The 20,297-nt window shown below is 43.1% G+C and overlaps 2 protein-coding genes across 5 annotated transcripts; one reads left to right on the top strand and one right to left on the bottom strand.

Moving 5' to 3' along the window:
• The first annotated feature begins 1,502 nt into the window (after positions 1 to 1,502).
• Positions 1,503 to 8,471, top strand: cnot2 (CCR4-NOT transcription complex, subunit 2). 3 transcript variants are annotated; one of them, XM_062389434.1, is made up of 15 exons: positions 1,503 to 1,555; positions 2,951 to 3,079; positions 3,191 to 3,323; positions 3,475 to 3,622; positions 4,184 to 4,366; positions 4,463 to 4,542; positions 4,791 to 4,916; positions 5,136 to 5,260; positions 5,378 to 5,495; positions 5,858 to 6,014; positions 6,232 to 6,293; positions 6,386 to 6,435; positions 6,525 to 6,625; positions 6,758 to 6,902; positions 7,004 to 8,471. In XM_062389434.1, exons 2-15 carry the CDS (start codon positions 2,963 to 2,965, stop codon positions 7,088 to 7,090), a joined length of 1,632 nt encoding a protein of 543 aa, XP_062245418.1. In that variant the 5' UTR covers positions 1,503 to 1,555; positions 2,951 to 2,962; the 3' UTR covers positions 7,091 to 8,471. The 3 variants fall into 3 exon arrangements, with proteins under 3 accessions (XP_062245418.1, XP_062245417.1, XP_062245420.1); XM_062389433.1 differs by lacking the exon at positions 1,503 to 1,555 and adding an exon at positions 1,572 to 1,861; XM_062389436.1 differs by lacking the exon at positions 1,503 to 1,555 and adding an exon at positions 1,573 to 1,861 and having other exon boundaries at positions 3,191 to 3,263.
• A 192-nt stretch (positions 8,472 to 8,663) lies between these two features.
• On the bottom strand, positions 8,664 to 20,038 carry washc4 (WASH complex subunit 4). Of its 2 annotated transcripts, none has more exons than XM_062389431.1 (33): positions 19,901 to 20,038; positions 18,793 to 18,932; positions 18,632 to 18,685; positions 18,470 to 18,535; positions 17,752 to 17,797; positions 17,582 to 17,649; positions 17,417 to 17,499; positions 17,174 to 17,216; positions 16,974 to 17,077; positions 16,633 to 16,753; positions 15,931 to 16,054; positions 15,710 to 15,837; positions 15,274 to 15,434; positions 15,031 to 15,157; positions 14,719 to 14,844; positions 14,530 to 14,637; positions 14,269 to 14,415; positions 14,082 to 14,161; positions 13,671 to 13,776; positions 13,433 to 13,549; positions 13,060 to 13,228; positions 12,677 to 12,831; positions 12,425 to 12,499; positions 12,237 to 12,341; positions 12,007 to 12,141; positions 11,541 to 11,649; positions 11,397 to 11,463; positions 11,119 to 11,205; positions 10,757 to 10,904; positions 10,311 to 10,407; positions 10,032 to 10,228; positions 9,772 to 9,868; positions 8,664 to 9,611 (listed from the first exon to the last, which is right to left on the bottom strand). In XM_062389431.1, the coding sequence occupies exons 1-33, from the start codon at positions 19,959 to 19,961 to the stop codon at positions 9,547 to 9,549; spliced, it is 3,516 nt and encodes a 1,171-aa protein (XP_062245415.1). In that variant the 5' UTR covers positions 19,962 to 20,038; the 3' UTR covers positions 8,664 to 9,546. The 2 variants fall into 2 exon arrangements, with proteins under 2 accessions (XP_062245415.1, XP_062245416.1); XM_062389432.1 differs by having other exon boundaries at positions 8,664 to 9,608.
• Between the last annotated feature and the right edge of the window lie 259 nt (positions 20,039 to 20,297).

Genomic DNA, 20,297 nt, shown 5'->3' with positions numbered 1-20,297 from the left:
CAGACATTCAATCTCCAGCTACGTACCACCCCCCCCCCCCCCCCGACGCACGTATACAGCATATAACACTTGAAACTTTGAAATTGTCAGGGATTTCAGGACTCGGATGGAAGTTTAGATCAAACAGAGTTTATCTATCAATTGTCAGTTATCAATCAGTTGTTAACCATGATTGTCAGTTCCTAATCGCTGGCGGGAGAATTAACAATCGATTTTTGATTAATCGTTAATATTTTATATTAAAATGCACTATTTATAGGCTCTGTTAAAATGCAGTGAAAATATAAATCTTTATTACAAGGTGAACAACTCTTGTGGCAGTTAAACGGGATCCGCTCACTGGTTACACTTGAAAATATGCGCTGCTGTTCTCTTGAGCCCCGATGAGAGTGCAGCTAGCCGCTGTGAGCTAGCTGGATTTGACGGTTCTCGACCTCTCAGTCCGGTGGTTGTCACCCCTCACTCAGAGCCAGCTCTGTCTGGGTCCGAAGGGGCTAGCTTTGGAGCTAGACCTCCTACTTGAAGAGAGCAGTGGACTCCTCAGGTGCTCATGGAGACGTATAGCTTCGCATTGTTGGCAGTGAACGCAACAGAATTAAGTCTATGACAAAATGTCATCTAGGAAATTCTTAAGGATCAATTAATCGATTGATTATGCCCATCCCTCGTTTTTACTAACAGTCACTAACCTACCTGTAACTTTTATTGGCAGTGTAATTATTTTCCTGAATATGGGTATACATGAGTATTTTTGGCAATGCGACTTGGCTATTTAGACTATTTAATATTGCATGATTATTTATAACTCAGTTTGAAAATGTAAATGGTCTTTTTCACTTTGAAAACGCAAATACATTTTTCTCCCCATGTACCCCCTGAACCACTTCGCGTACCCCTGGGGGTACATGTACCCCAGTTTGGGAACCGAGGCCCTAGAACAAGCCCTTTAAATTTAAATACTTAAAATTGACATCTGGAACGGCTCCTCTCTACGGAGGCCGCCATGTTTTTTTCTTTACAGTAGCCCAGACTGGACAAACTAAACATCTTGTGAGTTTTTATAACAACTGAAGGCTACCACAGGTTCCCCTTCTGTTTGGAAGGGGACGATCAGGTGAGGGGTGTTCAGCTGCAACATGCAACTTCACCACTAGATGTCACTAAATCCTACACGCTGAACCTTTAAGGACAGAGGATGTGGCACCTTGTTAAGCCCTGAGAAACTGTGATTTGTGAATATCGACTATACACATACATCCTGATTGAATTCTATGAGTGATGATGATAATAATAACATTATTGTTAACAACAACAACAATCATTATTGTGATTATTATTATAATTATTTTCATGACAGATGTGAGGAGAATACCACGTGTGTTCTTCTTCGTAGTATCTGTGCTAGGTTAAATAACTTAATAAAAAAAGAGCTGAGCGGTTTTGTGTACGGAAGTGGTCAGCAGGTTGTGAGGTCAGAGGGTAAAGGCTATCCCTGTTTCGATTTAGAATACACACAGCCATCTTGGATCTAACGAAGCGAAGGGAAATTGATGCGGTGAGGCTCCTTTACTTATTTTTCGCCGCATTAAAAGGGTCTCTTGGCAGAATTCAACCCGGCAGCATGAGCCAGTCCCCCCGAGGTTTCCTTCAGTTTCCACACGGAAGCAGCTCGTTAGCTTGAAGCTCCAGCTGAGCCAAGCTGCTGCTGCTGCGGACGGAGCGTAAAGTAAAGCGAGAAAACGGGACAGCTGTGCGGGCACACAGAGGCAGAGAGGGCCCGTGTCACCGTCCGATTCTGACCGCGGCTCTGCAACCAAGCCTGGGGGATTCGCGGTTGAAAGGTGTCGGTGTGTTAGCTCCGGTGAGGGTAGCCGCTTAGCTAGCCGTGCTAACACAGAGTGATTACAGTTAGCATGCTAACGCTAGCTGCTGTACTGTTGGCTAACTAGCCTGTTAGCACTGCTGCTGCTCCTTTTTCTCAACTGTGTTGAATTAGATACATGTGCATCAATTAAACATACAAGTCATTAAAGAGCTACAAGAAGCTACTTACCTGTTAGCTGGGCTGTAAAAAAAACAACTCTACTTTGTAATGGAAGTTCATCATCTTGTTCCCATTGAAACCAGACACACACACACACACACAAACACACACACACACACACTGTTCCAAACTTTATCTCAACAGCGATTTGATGCCAAAATATGTCTTTGTGCATTCACATAGAAACGAGAATAACGATGCATCTGGGGTTTCTTGCACTCATACAGAAAAATGTCCTGTTATACACAGGTAAAGTAAATTTCACGTTATGTCTTTGTGTTGTCAGTGACGAGCTGAAACAAAAGGATCAACAACAAAAGGATTAATCTGTCAAATGAAAGCAGAGGTTCACCATTAGACGATTTTTTATCATTTAACCTATTATGGCGAATCTTGCACATTACAAAGTTTGTATGGGGAACATTCAGGTTCAAATAAGTCAGTGTGGGAGATTTTCAATATAATTGTTCCCTTCCTGACATAATTCCGATATCAGGACTTTCTGTATTGGACGATACAGAAAATCCGACAACATTGTACAACATTGCTGGCATTTTAGATAGATCTGGCTCGTGCAGCATCACAGGAAATCACCGCTTCTTCACCGCTCTGAAAACGATGCAGAAGAAGTGATTTCCAGGAAAAGGAAACGGCAGTGTTATCAGGGTGAAACTAATATACAATTAAAGACATGGTATCAGATCAGTACAGGGCATTGTCTACTCGCTGATGCCCGTCCCGGCACTTTATGTCACACTATCTGAGGCTTTTGCGATGCTGATGTTAGGACATCTCTCGTTAAGTGTATTTAGATTAGAAATCTTATATGTATTAGTTTAGTGCATGACCTCCCTAACTTTTTTTATTCAGGTCATCTTTAATACCACCACTCTTCTCTCTCTCCAGGTGGCAAAAGGCATGTTTGGTGCTAGAAAGAAATTTGCAGAGTTCGTCGAGGTGGTCGATAACGACTTCTCTGATGAAAGCATGTACTACAATCAGCCGTCGATGTTCCCACATCGATCGGACAAAGACGTGAGTTTTGCCTTCAGCTCTGCACTTATTGTCTTATTTCTAGAGTTCTCACCAGAGGAGCCGTTCTCCCGTTGTCTTACTCCGTCCTCTCCTCAAATGTTTTTCCTTCAGATGCTCTCCTCCCCCTCGCCATCGTCGTCGGGTCAGCTATCGCAGCTCGGTGCGAGTCTGTATGGTCCACAAAGTGAGTTTGTTTCAAATACAGACAATCACCACAGTTTTCCCATGTCACAAACCTGGAGTGGTAAGATATTCTATGCTTTTTGAAACATGAAGCTTGTATTTTTCAATATTTTTAGAGTAGGACAAGAGTTACTAACTGTTGTAATGATTGACATTGGACTGATATGTTTGGTTGCCTGAGAGCGTCTGTTTGTCTTTCTGCCTTACTGTAGGTGCACTGGGCTTTTCAGTCAGGGGCATGGGAAACAGCACACCTCAGTTAAACCGAAATCTCACACAAGGCACGCAGCTACCAAGTCACATCACTCCCACAACAGGAGTCTCCACCATGTCCCTCCACACCCCTACGTCACCAAGCAGGTCAGTGTGAAGGGGCTCATTTGTGTGTTTGAAGACAAAGGTTGAACAGACCGGTTTATAACTAAAGGGCTGTGGGATGTGATCATTTATATAATGTGATGGTGAAAAATGTGTATTGTTTCATATCAATGCACCATTGTGTATTTCACTGTGTCGCAAATCAATCTTTACGGCTATTGACAGTCATTTGGACGGCACTTTGCCTTCCGTAACTCATGGCACTGATGCAGACAGGAAATGTGCATCAAGGCAACACAAACAAACATTGAGGAGAGTGAATTTGATACAGAACAGAGTCATTCTGAGGGAAAGATGGACTCCAGCCAGCCAAGACAAAACAAAGAGCCTGGACCTAAAAGAGAAGTTACTTCTGCTTCACAGTCGTGGGCCGTGGACGTTAAGTTTGAATGAAACAGGCTCAAACAACTCAAACCTCTTAAACTTCCTTCGCAATAATCACGTCAAACAGTATAGATCTCAAAACAAACTCCAAACTTATCCGTTGCACAAGTTTGCCCTGAAATGAGCCAAAACTGATCAGATCTGATCTTGTGTTCACAGGGGGACGTTGCCAATGAACACGAGGAACATGCTGAACCACTCTCAGGTCAGTCAAAGCATTGGGATGAGCGGCAGGACCAATAGCATGGGCAGCTCGGGGCTGGGCAGCCCCAACCGCAGCTCACCCAGCATCATCTGTATGCCCAAACAGCAGCCAGCACGGCAGCCCTTCACCATAAACAGGTAGACACAGCTGAACAGTTGTTATTCATTTCACTATATTTTTTATTAGAAGTGAATGTTATCTTTTGGTTTTGGTTTCTCTCTCTCTCTCTGCAGCATGTCAGGATTCGGTATGAACCGCAACCAGGGTTTTGGGTTGAACAACTCGTTATCGAGCAACATCTTCAATGGCACAGGTTAGAATCCGTAATCAATCAACCTAGTGATCAGTATAATTAGGTTTTATAGAAACACTCCTGAAACACATCTGTGTATATAGAATATTGAGAAAGCAATCTGATTTAAAAAAAAGTTATACAAATACAGTGCAGAGAGATGTGCATTTCATAAATACTTACATTTTTAAAATTTGAATTAAATGATTGAATATATGACCATAAATAATATGAATACATTTGATCGAATGTTCCTAACCTTTGTGCAGATGGGAGTGAAAACCTAACGGGACTGGATCTGTCAGACTTCCCTGCGTTAGCAGACAGGAGTCGAAGAGAAGGGACTGGAAACCCAACACCGGTGCTCAACCCTCTGGCTGGAAGGGCTCCCTATGGTAGGCCATTAGACGGAGTGAAGTGTCTTATTTTTACAAATTTAAGCCAAAGGCAGTAGGTTGGCAGAGGAGAGGAAGTGGCTTTAGCTTCCTGACTTCGTAGTCGAAGGTTTGTTTCAGTGACCATGTGAGATTGTAGAAAGAATTGTAGGAATATCGTTGAATGTGTGTTACTTACATTAGAACGTGTGTAATCTGTACTTCACTGTGATCATCAAGTTGGCATGGTGACAAAGCCAACGACAGAATCGACACAGGACTTCTCCATCCACAACGAGGACTTCCCCGCACTGCCTGGCCCCAACTACAAGGACCCCACGTTGAACAGTGACGACAGCAAACCTGTGAGTGGGAGCGACTGATGACTTTACTGTGGCTGTTATTCGTCAAGGCAGCACATGAAAGAGAAAAGAAAATGATCACAAGTTTACACTCTATAAAACTGCTTTTCTGTTGTTTAGAACTTGAACGCCACAAGCAAGAGCACATCCAATGCAGATGGGCCCAAGTTTCCCGGAGACAAGACGACCTCAGCACAGAACAACAACCAGAAGAAAGGGATCCAGGTGTTGCCCGATGGTGAGACCTCTCAGCCAATCGTATCGCTCCAATTCCACTGAGACATCCCTTCTTAATCGCACAACTTGGGTGAGGCAGTTGGGCTCTCTACCCTGTATTTTGGGTTTAGATAATTATTGGATAAGGGACATAGAGGAAACCAAAACATTATGTTTTGCTATGATACAGACCATCATTAAGACTTTACGTGCACTTGTCTGTGACCATAACTTATTAAAATAAATAATTAGCTTGGTTTGCTCTCCGATGCGTGCACAAAGTGTGGTTTAGAAATATGGAGGTAATGTATTGACTCTAAGAATTAACTGTAGTTCCCAGTTTCAGTATCTTTGCTGAGCTCTGAGTGTGTCGTGCCGCTGCAGGTCGGGTGACGAACATTCCCTCAGGGATGGTGACAGACCAATTCGGCATGATCGGCCTGTTGACGTTTATCCGGGCGGCAGAGACGGATCCTGGGATGGTCCATCTGGCGCTGGGGAGCGACCTCACGACACTGGGACTCAACTTAAACTCACCAGAGTAAGAAGGTTGCCCTAATATATTAACATTTATATTAGGTGGTAAAACAACAAATACAAATAGGATTAGTAAATCACTGCTTCAGGAATCAAAATCAGAAGCTTATTTAAATACAGTTATAGGAAATACTGCAGACAGATATGATAACCATGGTTCCAATGGCATTTTCTGTTTGCATAAGAGACGAAAAACTTATGGCAACTTTATTCTCTGACAGAAACTTATACCCCAAGTTCGCCTCTCCGTGGGCCTCAGCACCTTGTCGACCTCAAGACATCGGTAAGACATTAACATTCAGTTAACATGAGGCCACATGTGTCCCAATGACTCTTCTGGGATCTGCTCACTCCTCTCTGTACTTGGCTTCTCAGACTTCCATGTTCCCTCGGAGTATCTAACCAATATCCACATAAGGGACAAGGTAAAGCAGGGCCACAGCAATTGGCCTCATTTTTAAAAGATGTGTCTACAGTAAGAGTGGAAAACTGACTCCTTGTTCTCTGCTTGTAGTTGGCTGCGATCAAACTGGCTCGATACGGTGAAGACCTGTTGTTCTACCTGTACTACATGAACGGTGGAGACCTGCTACAGCTTTTGGCAGCAGTAGAGCTGTGAGTATTTTCACCCTTTCACTGGGCACTGGTGCAGAAATGATGTCTCCATGTGTCTGTTGTCTGTTCAGAGAGAAGCTCACAGGGTTTCTCCACTTTCTCTTATTCCTCTTTCACAACCTCACTCTCCAGCTTTAACCGGGACTGGAGGTACCACAAAGAAGAGCGGGTTTGGATTACGAGGGCGCCGGGCATGGAGCCTACACTGAAGACCAACAACTATGAGAGGGGCACCTACTACTTTTTTGATTGTCTCAACTGGAGAAAAGTAGCAAAGGTAAGGATCCGTCCGCTCAATTCATCTGGAGAAAGTTTTTACCGGCTTTAATTGTGGAGGAGAGATTTTCACATCGTTGAAACTGTGTCTGCGTCTCCAAGGAGTTTCACCTGGAGTACGAGAAGCTGGAAGAGAGGCCTCACGTGCCGACAACGTTCAACTACAACCCAGCCCAGCAGGCCTTCTAAGGCCCGACCAGTCCAAAGGCTGCAGCTGCTCCCGAAGCACAACGATGCAGGGGGGGGGTCGCTGTGGTTCTCACAGCTTGGTTTTTATTCCTCGAGGATTTGGCTAAATGACTGCGGGGGTCATCGCCACCATCAAAACTGCCCTGCCTTTCCAAAATTTACATGCTGCCCAAAACACCAACACTTGTTCTGTTTTTATTCTTTATGTTCATCCTGTTGTTGTTTTTTTTGTCTTGTTTCGAGCAGGGTCTGTGTTATGTTTACGTCTCTGAATCTGAAGCCTGTTTTTCTCCCGGAGAGGAGGACTGACCTTGTGGCGCAGGACAGTGACAGAACAAGGGTTAACGCCTCATATTTACAGCAAGTGTTAAGACCAGAGAAAAGAGCGGGGAAAGCAAAGTTAACTTCGTCAGACTCAAGTGAAAGGGTGAAAGAAAATGCAATGTTTATTGTTGCACTATATTTAGTAATAAAAGAACACAAAATTTGTTTGTGCTTTTTTATGTGAACACTCCCTTCTTTTTTCCCTTCTCAATATCTTTGTTTTGGCTCAAGGGAGGGGTTGGATGGGGGGGGTCATGCAACTTTTCCACATGCATCACTTTTCATTTCACCGTTTCTCTTTTTCTTCCTTCCATTAACTTTGATTTCTTTAACCTCTGTTTCTTTAACTCCAATTTGTTTCCGTCTCCCACTCTGTCCGTCTCTCTGTGAATTCTGTGCCAGTTGAACTTGGACACAAATCTGAGAGAAGACTTTGGCGTCTGCGAAACGTGGACGAAACCTCGCAGAAGCTAAACGGCGACACGTCGTCGCTCCGGAGCAAACAAAACACTTTCCAGTCTTTGTTACAATTTTGTAAGAAATGTGTACATTTTTTGTTTCTTTGCATCACATAAATTAGTATATGTATGTACGAATGTGTATATATGATTGCTATATATATATATATGTATGTATATATATATATATGACATCTATTTTGGAAGAACTTTTGCCCTGCCTTGTACCTCGTTTTAATGAGGGGAGCATGGATGCAATATGTGGACGCAACAGGACATTTCTGGATCTGCTGGACAGGGTGTCACATGGCACCGTGGGCACTTGGAACAACAATGATACAAATTTAAATGTCATTCAAGGAAAGGCCTGATTCTCACCAAAAAAAAACAAAACAAGAAAAGTCAAAATTGAGCAAAAATCAAGAAGGGATGTATTTGGATTCAAGCTGTTTGAGCAGCGGTGAACAGCAGCATTTCATAAGAAACGGGGAAAAAACGTAAATTTAAAGAGATTAAAAAAAAATAGCAGACCAATCTTGTATTTTCTGAAGTGAAAAGCTTCTTTTCTTTGTATTAAAGCAGAAAAGGCTTTTGTTGAACCACTGTGTGTGTTGTTTTTTCAGCTCAATGAGCCCTCATGAATTGTCATAGGGTCAGTTTTATTTGTTCTGTAAGACATTCACATGTAGAATTGTTTCCTCTACATGACAGGTTAAATGTTCACACAGACATTCACCTTGTTTTCTGTGCAGCAAGACCTTCAGTACAAAGTCAAGACTGACACAGTGAAGTCTATTGAAAGTGCACGTTTTATTAGTCTTAACAGACTTTTCTCTTCAAGCAGGCTAATTCATGGAATGTAGTCTTTGACCAAACTGGCCTCATTTCCACATTTTGACATATAAAATATAAATGCGCTGCAGAGAAATTAACACTCAGATCAAGAACCTGATGTGTGTTGGTGTAATTAATTAGGATTATCCACAATTTAGAAAGGCGCTCACACACCTTAGTACATACAATGTATAAAACTAACAAAAATAAGTAGTTGAGAAATATGGCACACTTAACAATAAAGGGTTTAAATGGAAAAACATTCTAAAGAGTCCTCGCTCGTGTGCTGCAGCGCACAGAGCTGCTATCGAAGGCCACACACAATCACAACAGCACTGAAATGAGATCACATGCAAACTAGTCGATGATTGAACTCTGGTCGGCGGAGCAGCTGAGGCTTCTACTGTAGTAAAAAACAATCCAGTTCTTGAAGTGCATAAGTAGCAAAAGGCTTTTTGCACTGGAACTGATTCACCTCCACCTCACGCTCATCTCACTGCAGCACATTTCAAACTGCACTTGCTTGTTTAAACGCTACGAATTCAAAGTGAATCGATGAGAAGCCGACAGATGAAGGGCGACACTCGGTTGTTTCTGTAAAACGGAAACAAAGAAACAGACACTTGCTGCCGTAGCACTTGATGATAAACATTCATTCTCTGATGAAGATAATCCCTTTGTCGTGGGACACAAAGAGTCTGAAGAGCATCGCCTGTTGTTTCAAGTCTCTTTTCTCTGAGATCTTCTCTCCACTCTTCTGCTCGACAGGTGCACGCTCTGCTTATTTTTTACAGTCCTCTCAGACTTTACAATCCAACAGGACATCATCGTCCGCTGGCTTCACTTTGAGGCCAGTTCAGTCGTGCTGGAGTCGTCTGAAGCGCCTCCTGCTTTGGAAGCTTCTTCTGGTGGAGTAAATGTTTCAAGTTACTAGTGAAATCTAAAAGGATGAAGGCACAGACCTCCTCATTCATTAATCATGAAACATCATCTACAAAAAGCCCATGTAACAGGGTCAGATGTGCATAATTCAAGGCTTCATTAATCATCACAACACCAGCCGACCTCTGTCCTTCTTCTCTTGAGTCTCTTCGGCCGCGGTCTTGTCCGCTCTGAAGAAGATCCTGGCGCTGCTCAGGGAGAAGTGGAGCAGTTCAAACTCCTGCAGGGAGAGAGAGGAAGACAAAGGGTTCAGTGGGAAGCATCCCGCAAACATGATCACAACACTTCGTGGATTTCCTTGTTGCTTTATAACTCTGCATTTCAAAGACAGACAGCAGAATCCACGGAGAGACACTGAAAAGGCTGAAGCCTTAAGAATATACCTGCAGGTAGATGTCCAGCCTCTTCTGGGTGAGGTTCATAGTTTGCAGCAGTTTTTCATCCTGACTGGCCGACTGGACGTTCTGCTCCTTCACCACCGCGTTCATCTCTTTCTTGTACTTATCTCTTACGGCCTGGAACCAGTGCAGCGAGTCGAACTCCAGATACTGGTCCAGCAGCTTCAGGATGTACGCCACACCTAGAGAGCGAGTCAGATGGAGACAGTCATGAAACTGCACAGAGGCAGGTAATCATGAAGCTGTTTCAATGTGATTTTTTACCCATAGCAAAGCCGTCGTCTGTGAAAGCTGCTCCACTTTTGTTTTTCTTGTTGAGTTTCTCTTTGCAGCTGATCGAGTGCTCCACAAAATTCACGGTCTACAAGAGAGATTTGTTTGTGCATCAATTATTAAAAGTGCTGCCCTTTTTGAACATTTTAAAAAATTTGAAAACCTTCCCAAAGGCAGATTTGACATGTTCAAGAAGACAAAGACATGTTTTATAAAGGTCCAGGTGTCTTTCCTGTCCCAGTACATATAATTAATTCATCTGTGAGTCCAAGTGAACCAGAAGTTGCCCAGGGGTGTTGTTGAGATATGGTGTTTTATCAAAATGGGACAGGTGGAAGAACAACTCGAAAACCAGTTGCCACCGGCCACTGGCTGTTGTTGGTGCGGAGGAATAAGAACAAAGCTGACACACAAATGAAAAAAGTCTCAGTACTGACCAGGGGGGGTACAATCATGTAGAAGTTCCTCAGGTGCATATTCTTGGCACTGCGAAACTCCGCTGCAAACACCGCCACCAGCATCTTGAAGTACTCCGTCCCCTCGGCAGAGTTGCTGGTTAGATCCCCCAGCACCGAATCTAAGACACTGGGAATAAAAACACAGAGAGTTTTAAGATTAACTGTCCAAATAGCAGGTGACGTGTCATTCACATTCTTGTGGTGGAACTAGGGTGCCACCTTGAGGTTTAAAAATGGAAATGCAGCGCAGATATCGTATCATAAACCGTCGCTGTCAACATCCACTGGAGTTGCAATAATAACAATAACCTACAACACTTCTATTTTGAGGTTGTGCCCACCTAGCAGCTTTCAGAGTCTCCTCTGAAAGTCCCTCCTCCTTCACCAGCTCCTCAAAGTTCACAATGTCCTCCAGGTCAGGAACAAACCTGCAACGACACGGACATAAAACATTAAACATAATAGAAAGAAATGCCAGAATAAAAGGGAGAACTCTTGTAAAAGGTTTTTGAGCCTAGCTACCGTTATGAAGACTTTTTCATTTCCTATTCAATCATATTCATGTTCAATCAAAGGGAGCATTGTTTATTACACAGTGCTGCAACAACCGTCTACCCACCTGATGGCACTGCTGCAACAGTGGAGGCCTCCAGAGCGGATCATGCGAACGTAGCCCATGGCGTTACCTGAGAGGGAAACAGGGTCAAATTGGTGTTGGCTGACCGAATTTCTATGATGAACGAGTTGAATGGTATTTTCTCACCGATTTGGCTGATGAGCTGTCGGAACTGGTCCAGGTAGCTCTGTCCATCAGGACTGATTCCCAGCTTCCTGATGCCACGGTTGAACTTCTCCGCGCGCTCAAACGGATACTGAGACAGAAACAAACAGTTAAACAGCAGCTTGGGGGAAATCATGTCCATGTCCCTGGAGATGTAATATACATTTGTTACAACAGACTTCAGAGTTATTACTGGAATCCAACTGGTTCCAAGAACCGAAAATCTAGACCTTGTTCCAGAGAATTGATTACTGATGTGACACATTAACCTCCTCTATGGTTGATTAGTTTTGTCTTAATCACTGATGACAGGCTCTGCAGCTCTCATGCATGATCATTAAACTGGTGTGACAACTTTCTGACTGGAGTACACTTTGCTGTGTTAGTGAAACTGGTGAAATAAAGTGATGAGCTTTGAGGAGAAAGCTCATCACGAGTCGTCTCTCACCTTCTGATCAGACTGGTCCTTTGTCTCTCTGAAGAAGCGGATGTCTTTGATGAGTCTGGACTTGATGTGTTCGTCGTACATAAACTGGCTGAAGATGTAAAACTTCTTACGCAGGAACTGGTAGGTGAAATTCACCTGATGAAAGTGGAGGAGAGATGTGCAACAGGTGAGAAAAAAAAATACTTAAGTGGAAAAGTTCTCAAACTCCTCTGCGTCTCCTGGGAGCTCACCGTGGTGTTCATGATGCCGGTGCCGTGGGTTCGGATGGAGTTGGCAATGTGGCGGATGTTGATGGTGTTCAAGTGCTTGTTATTACTTGCCTTCTCTATGAAGATCTGTCGGAGAGGGATTAAATGTAAGACTCGATATCCACTGGGTTCAGCATACAGAAGGAGAGCGAGGAGGCTCATAGTCTCACCTGGTTGTTGAGGTTGTAAAGGTAACGGGAGACAAAAACATGAATGTTCCTCATTATCTCCAGGACGTCTAAACCCTGAGGGCGAACACAGAGGAAACAGTTAATCATCCATTTATCTGCTACACTTCTATATTAAAACATCCACTTCTAATACAGATTAAATTCACAATTTCCCCAGTCAAGTAACCAGCCAACATTCAAGATTTAAGTTTCCTGACATAGGGACGATGTGCAAGGTGCCTTCACACAGACCTGTTCCAGTGTCTGACTGGGCAGGTGAGCCTCTGTCATCGTGAGTCCGTAACGCTGTGTGGCGAGGTTCCTCATCTCGCTGTAGGTGGCCCAGTCATGCAGAGCCACGGTGGTCAGGTTGTAGAAGGTTTTGTCCAGGTAGTGAGTCACGTAGGCTGCAATGTCAACAACGAGTTAGTTTACCAGCAGGGGTCAGCATTACACAACACACACTCCACTCTGTTTCACTGACATGATTCAGTTTTTAATAAAACATCAACTTTATAGATGTAAGGATGAGAAGAAATCTTTTAGAAAGTTTCTGAATAAACAGCTAAAGTTGCTCCAACATCCAACAAGAACAAACAATCTGTGTGGATGTACGAAAAAAGGTTTCCCAGCACCTTTGATATGAATGAAGCGGTTGAAGAAGCGGACGGGTTTGAGGGAGAAGAAGTGAGCCAGATCCTTCATGCCAACTTTGAAAGGGTTCCTGTCGTCCAGCTTCAGGTGAGTGTGAACGGAGAGACGCAGGTCCTTCTCTATCTCCTTACAGAGCTTGTCCAGGAGGTGCTGCACAGGAAAAATAAAACAAAATCCAGAGTAAAGCTACAACCAAAAAACCTAATAACTTAGGCTACGACACCACAGAGTCCATATATGTACAATCACATCCTCAACCACCATGTTGAAACACTATCTTCTAAATCAACACTGTGTTGTGATGATTTGATTCCTGTACATTTCCTCTTTCTGCAACATCTCATCTGCTCTCACCTCGTTGAAAACATCCATGATCTCCTTGTCATAGCTCTCCAGTAGCTGGTCACATGACTCCATGTGTTTGGCATGTAACATGGACGGTACACTGTCCCTCAGCGCGCTAAACATGTACTGCTCCGGCCAATCAGACGACATCAAGGGGACAGAAGAAGAGGTGACGATTAAAACAAAATCAAAACAAGGCGAAAACTATATTCTTGAATTTGCATATACAATGTTTTAAATCTTGTACGTGTATTCTTGCTGCATCCACCGCATTGTCATACACGTCATCTAAGTAGATGGGAAACACAGCTCGGTGCCAGTAGAGGAAACTACAGTCGCACTGTATCTTGACCCTGAAAAAAAAAAAACACATTTCGGATAAGCTCAGACATTAACCGTCCTTAAGGACATTTCAAATGTAGATGAACAGTGGTTGATTTGAGCCGTCTGACTGTTAGCCAGTGAGATCAGTACAAAACTCTTTGATCCTACTTAAGAAAGAAGTCGAAGCCGCCCGTGACATTGCCCATCCCCCCCACCAAGTAGCATCTCAACTTCTCAAGGTTTTCTTCCCCGACACAGATTTCGTCATACACCAATTATAAATCTAGCACTGGAAACTTTGCTGCTAATCAAAAGAAGAAGAAAGACAACCCACCTCTCACGCAGCTCATTGATCAGATCCAGCTTCTTCAGCACAAGCTGCAGCGGGAGCAGCTCCTCGTCTTTGAACGTTTTCTGGAAGGAGCGAGAGATTGATTTCAGTGTCAAGCTAAGAGTCAAATGAAATAAGAATGAAACAGAAGTGTCTGTATCCCATGAACCGTTTGGTTTCCCCGACGTACCAGCTGAGTGCCGACGCACAGAGCCAGAGACACCACAAGGCGGCGCTCTTTTGTGCTGGGTCCGCTGAGGGCATTTTCTGCCAGCACCAGAGAGGACAGCACATCCAGTCGCTGCTCACTGTACTTCTTGTCAGAGATCACCCGTTTCTTCAGGGAAACACATTAACACATTAAGTGTCAAATAAAATGAACGTATAAACTTTATGAACTCCTTCGGTAAATACTAAGCATTTGAATAGATATTTTTGGGCTTGTGTTTACCTTGGCCGTGCCGATGGCATTCAGGGCCTGTGACTGCAGCTGCTGAGTGATGTGAGACACAGAGTCGGCTACAACCATAGAACGCCTGTGAAACGTGTGCTCCACAGCCTGAAGGGAAATTAAACCTCATTTTAATAAAGGAACTGGTATGAAGCATGGAAAAAGTCTCTGGTGCACACACCCACACACCTTGAGCAATTCAACCAGTCGACAGAGCGCTTTGACCGAGGTCTTGGTCATGGGCCTCTGCATTGACATGTACATGTTCATGGTGGTCTTGATAATAGTGCCGATGCCGTACGCATACAGGATTCCCTGTGAGGCCCGGGACAAAAGAGGGTATTTTCAGAGTGGTATTTTATGAAAGGATACAGAAAGCTTTTCAGTTAACAAATAAATAAATGACCATAATACACTTATTTCTCTTGGTTCATGGAGACTAAAAAAACATAAAAGCGATGTTCGTATGCGTCACTGTAGTTTCTGTTGTGCTGTCTTTACCTGTACAAACACATTACACCTGCTGTTAAGGTCCTCTGCCAACTTGTCCCCTTTATGTTCTTTGGACAAGATGGACTCCATCTTCATCATCCATGAGGTTACAAACACGTAGTAGGACTGAACATCCCTGAAGAGAAATGACAACAGAAACTGTTCGATTTTTTTTAAATCTAACAAGAAATACTGCTTTGCGGTTGTATGCCGCTGCCAACCAGTGCTGTTTCTGTTTACATATCTACTGACTTTGTTAGCGTCTGAGCTCTCTGCTGCAGGTAGGTGTCTCTCTGCCCTCTGATGCCCTGTAGATTCTTCTTATCCATCAGTTTAGCTGCAGCTGGGACTTTAGCAATGAGGAACGTGTCAGGAAACCAGATGATGTTTGCAATCAAAGTGACAGCGGGAACCTGGAGGAAGGAGGCAGACACAAACACACATGAAAACTAGAAAGGCTCTCAGGAAGTATGCACGTCTACCAAGGCCCAACAGTCACTCTATGAAACCACATTTAAATCCGCTAGATCCAGTTTGAAACCAGGATCAGGAAAGGGAGTCTCAACTAAAGATAGAAAGTGTTATGGAAATTTGACGTCGTCATCAGGAATAAAGAGTGAATCAAACAAACAGTTTGTCTGGACACGTCTCAAACAGGAGAATTTTCCATTACAAAAGACAACAGTACCTTTTTACAGACATCGAGCAGGGCCTTGAACAGCTTTTTGTCCACACTCCTGAAGATGTGAAAGTGAAGCACAAAGAGACCACAGACGCCAGCATATTTGTCCCTCTGGTCAATTTCTGTAGGTTCACCTGAAAACCACATGAACACAAAGAAGATATTTCAAAGTTGCAAGCGAAGGGTACCACCTGTCAAACTAAGTTTCCCTGGGAGAAGAAACTGACCAATCTTTGACTCAACGTTGGTGAATATGGTTCGAATGTTGATCGCAAATTCCTCAGCAAAGACGCTGTTTTTGGCAACAGCTACTCCTTCCCCATGGTCGTCAAATCTCTGTTCCACGCAGGCCTGTCACACAATTGTAAAGATTAGGAGATCAGTGATCACGTATTTGGTTGTAGTGGACGTTCCTGGCCTCCGTCGTAACTGTGACCTGGAGGTTGAACTCCAGCTAACCTTCATCTCATAAAACCTCCATTTCAGGCAAGAAACAAAAAAAAAGGATGCTGTTCTTCCAAACAATCTGCCTAAACCTAATAATTAGCAAAAGACTAACACTATGGATTAGTCAGATGTAACAGGCTGAAGGAGGTCAACAAATAATGATGCCCAATACTGACGAGCAACCCCCCATAAGAAAGTGCTTCCTTTCTCCCTTCTCAGAGGGGGGATGCTTCCTATCAGGTGATAACAGACAGAGGCAATAAAACCACATTCCATTCTGAACTACAAACCAGCTCATTTTATTGAAGGTCAGAAGCTAAGTGAGATTATGTTTCTGTAGTTTGTTTAATATTATTTTATAATTGCTTTTAGTTAACTTGATTAAATTCCTTACTGTTCAAAGACTAAAATCATCCTGTGGAACCTCGTTAAATTGATTAAAAGACTCAAAACTAAAACTAAAAACAGGACTTTGAAGTTACCTGCAGTATCATGCCATCCAGCAGCTGCCCCTCCAGCTTGAGCAGGAGCTTCTCAAACGGTTTCAGCTTCTCTTCAGGGATGGAAAATTTCCCAGGGTTATGGTGCACTGATTTCAATAACCTGTGATAAAATGATGCAGTTATTGAAGGCAACAAACAATGAATGATCATTAAAATGCATTAGCTTTGAGGGTAAAAGGTGAATACAAAATAGCACTTCTGTCTATATTTTATCTTCCTGGTTGCAAACTGGTATGTGTGTGGTGTGTGTGGGAGGGAGAGAGGAGAAGACAGACGGTAACAGGATATGTGTATGTGTGTGTGTGTGTGTGTGTGTTCACCTTTTATACATCTTCCAGTGATCTTTCAGTGTGCCATGATTCTCCAGAATCTCATCCAGCGTGAGCAGCACCACTAACAACTCTCCGAGGTGTTCGTACACAGTCTGCAGCAGGAAAACACAAAACAGACACAGTGAGACATATTTAATACTCAAGACACAGACACACACAAAAAAAGAATCATTACATCATAAACCAACCTGGAAATGGACGCCTGATGACTCAATGATCTTCGTTGCACCCCTAAGATAAGGGAAGAGAAATGTTGTAACAGAGCAGAAACATTATGTGGATGTTTAAACCAGAACTGCATTGTGCACATTCTGTTTTTGCCTCCATGTTAAGTGGGTGAAGACTCTTCACAACGAGGGTATTTAAACCATCCAACCACAGACAGTATATCCACTGTGCAACACTGACTGGCTTCTGTTCATGCGTCTCACTTGTTGCTGTTGTAGAGGGCAGCCAGCTGGTGAACAATGTTGACCACCACTTCATAACATCTGGACACAAAACACGACAGTTCCTGTACAAAGAGCAAAGAGAGAAGTTCTCAGCGTTTTCTCTAGTTAATGATCTTATCATAAAACAAATGACTGATTACTCACTTGCAGTAATGAGATGAATCTACCCATCTGAATCTGTGACTCTCCTTCAACCACACCGGTGTCAGACACTGTAACGAAAAAGTACATCATGCATCAATTCTTTAAAAAGCAGAAGGTTGAAAGTAAGAAAAGTTGGGAAAATGAGGAAGCACTGCTGGCTGACTGCTTACCTCCTTCTCCGTAATACAACAAGCCATTGTAGAACTTGGTTTCTGCCTGTAGGTGAACATAAATATCAAGCAGGGCAGTCAGGACACAAAATCTGAATTTGCATTTCATAAGCACAACAATTACAGAGTGTGTTGTAGAAAACTCTGTATACATTTATACTTTGCAAGAAATTGTACTTATACTATGTGTCTGTGTACAGAGAGCACCAGAGCTGCAGGCGATTCAAGTCAAACAGTTGTAGTGGCCGGCTAATGAGGCTATAAATGTCTATGTGATATACTGAGGAGATAAGAAAGGCCCTAGCTCAGCATCAGGCTGCAGTTCTAATTGCAGTTGGACACTCAAATGACAGCACTATATATCATGCTTAAAAGTTAAATTATCCATAAAAAAGCCCTTTGTAATATGTGAGGGACGAAGAATCGACCCTCGTTAAGTCTAATGGTGAAAGAAGACATACCTGCTAGAGGTTCAGTTCAAAGGCCTCCGATGACTAAGATGTATAATGGTGTCCGAGTTGGACTGATAACCAGTAATTTAATGAAACCATTAAAAACCAGTGAACTAATGCCAAAACTCACTAAAAGGAAATATGACACCAGTGGATGAGTCAGAAGTTTTGAACTAGAAAGAAGGTGAGGAGAGAGTAGAATCTGGCCCAGTTTTAAACTTTGTATCTCCAACAAAGTGAAGAGTGCACGTTTAGACAGTACTTACCTCATACTTGAGTTTCTTCACTTCACTACAGAGTGCAGCATAAACTGTGATGACTTTATTTAGAACCTGAACACCAAAGAAAACAAGGCGGATCATTGAAAAGCAAAAACAACTTTGTGGATCTGAAACTTCAACTGTTCCAGACACGTGCTCTTCTCTTACCTTGTTGTCTGTTTTAATTAACTCCAGTAAAGACGACTGCTCGTATGGGATGAGCTGAAAGAGAGTAACACAACGTATTGGCAAGGAAATTGTGCAAGTTCCAACTGTGTGAACTCAACTGTGTGAACGCTCAGGTTGATGTTCGGCCAACGGGGTTTTACCTTCAGGGCGATGGGGTCCAGAGTGAAGTCCCACACGTCTCCGATGGAGTCATCCAGCGCCTCCTCGATGCCCCTCAGCTGAGAGGTGTACTCCTCCAGGAACTTATTGTAGTTCTTCAGCTGGACCTCTGTGTGTATTTCTGTATGATGGGAGGGAGAGTAAGATGAAGGACATTGTCGGGAGCTGGAGTGTAATCATTATTGTTATGTTCCTGAACTTTACGTCACCCTGTGGCTATTTTCTGCTTCTACTCCCTTATGTTAATGGAACTCAGTAGAGCACATAACTCTACCAAGGCCAAACACTGCATCCTTCAACATTAGAGTTTGACCACATCGCCGAAAATTAATTTGAGATAAAAACGATTACATCAGTTGATAACAAATAATCCCCAAGATAAATGGCCCATTATGTATTATAAGTTTAAAGACTCTTTAAAGTGAAGGTTGTCGTTTTAAACTTGTCTTCATGGACAGAGGATGACAAATCGGAGGTAGATCAATTACGTGTTCGATACCTCATGTGTATTTGACCTTTTTTATATTGCTACTGATGATTAAACAGGGATAAATACATTGTTTTATAGAGGATTGGATGAGGATCACTTCCTGCACAACTACCTAGCTTTGTATTTGCATACGAGTCAGAAAGAGGAACCAGCACAAAAACAGAAAACCCTCAAACGCCAACGTTGATATTTGAACTTTAAACTGTTGCCCTTTAACCCTGTGTTTTTTGTAGGTGAATGACAGTAACGTAAGATGATTTAATCTTCAGTGAAGTTAATGTTTGTGTACTGTCATACACTGTGATTAGCCTTATTTGACAGGTAGCCGGCTAGTAGTGACAGCTAACACGTCCCTGCCTGCTGTTAGACGAGTTTACACTTTAAACTTGAGCGAACCGGGCTGTGCTAATGAAGTCCTGTCAGTAAATATAAAGCGAGATGAGTGGACATATCTTTATTGATCCAGTAAATAGACGGAGCCCGGCGGCAGGGCATCTAGCCAGCAGCGCAAGCTAGCACAGGAGGCTAACGTGGCTAGCTGCAGCGTGTCGCCATGTCTGTTTCTTGTTTATGTCTACATGTCAGGATTCGTCACTTACTCTGTGAACCGTCGTCAAAACGGTCAAACTCCCAGTCCGGTGCGATGGTTTCCACCGCCATTCTGCCTGGAGAGGAGACCCTGAGAGCCCGCTGCTACACTGAGGAGAGACACGGTCCCATGATGGGTCTCATGATTCTGTGAATGGTCGCTAGGGCTCATGGGAAGTGGAGTCCGCGGAGGTTGATGAATAGATAAATAGAAAGATGGATAGAGGGATGGAAAGATAATTGGAAAGACGGATGGATGGATGGATAGATAGATAGATAGATAGATAGATAGATAGATAGATAGATAGATAGATAGATAGATAGATTGATAGATAGATAGAGAGATCGATAGATAGATAGATAGATAGATAGATAGATAGATAGATAGATAGATAGATAGATAGATAG

The sequence above is a fragment of the Platichthys flesus genome, chromosome 6 (genome assembly GCF_949316205.1).
Source record: "Platichthys flesus chromosome 6, fPlaFle2.1, whole genome shotgun sequence".
NCBI lineage: Eukaryota > Metazoa > Chordata > Actinopteri > Pleuronectiformes > Pleuronectidae > Platichthys > Platichthys flesus.
Note: the sequence above shows the minus strand (reverse complement) of the source record. Positions and strands in the feature narration are given on the sequence as shown.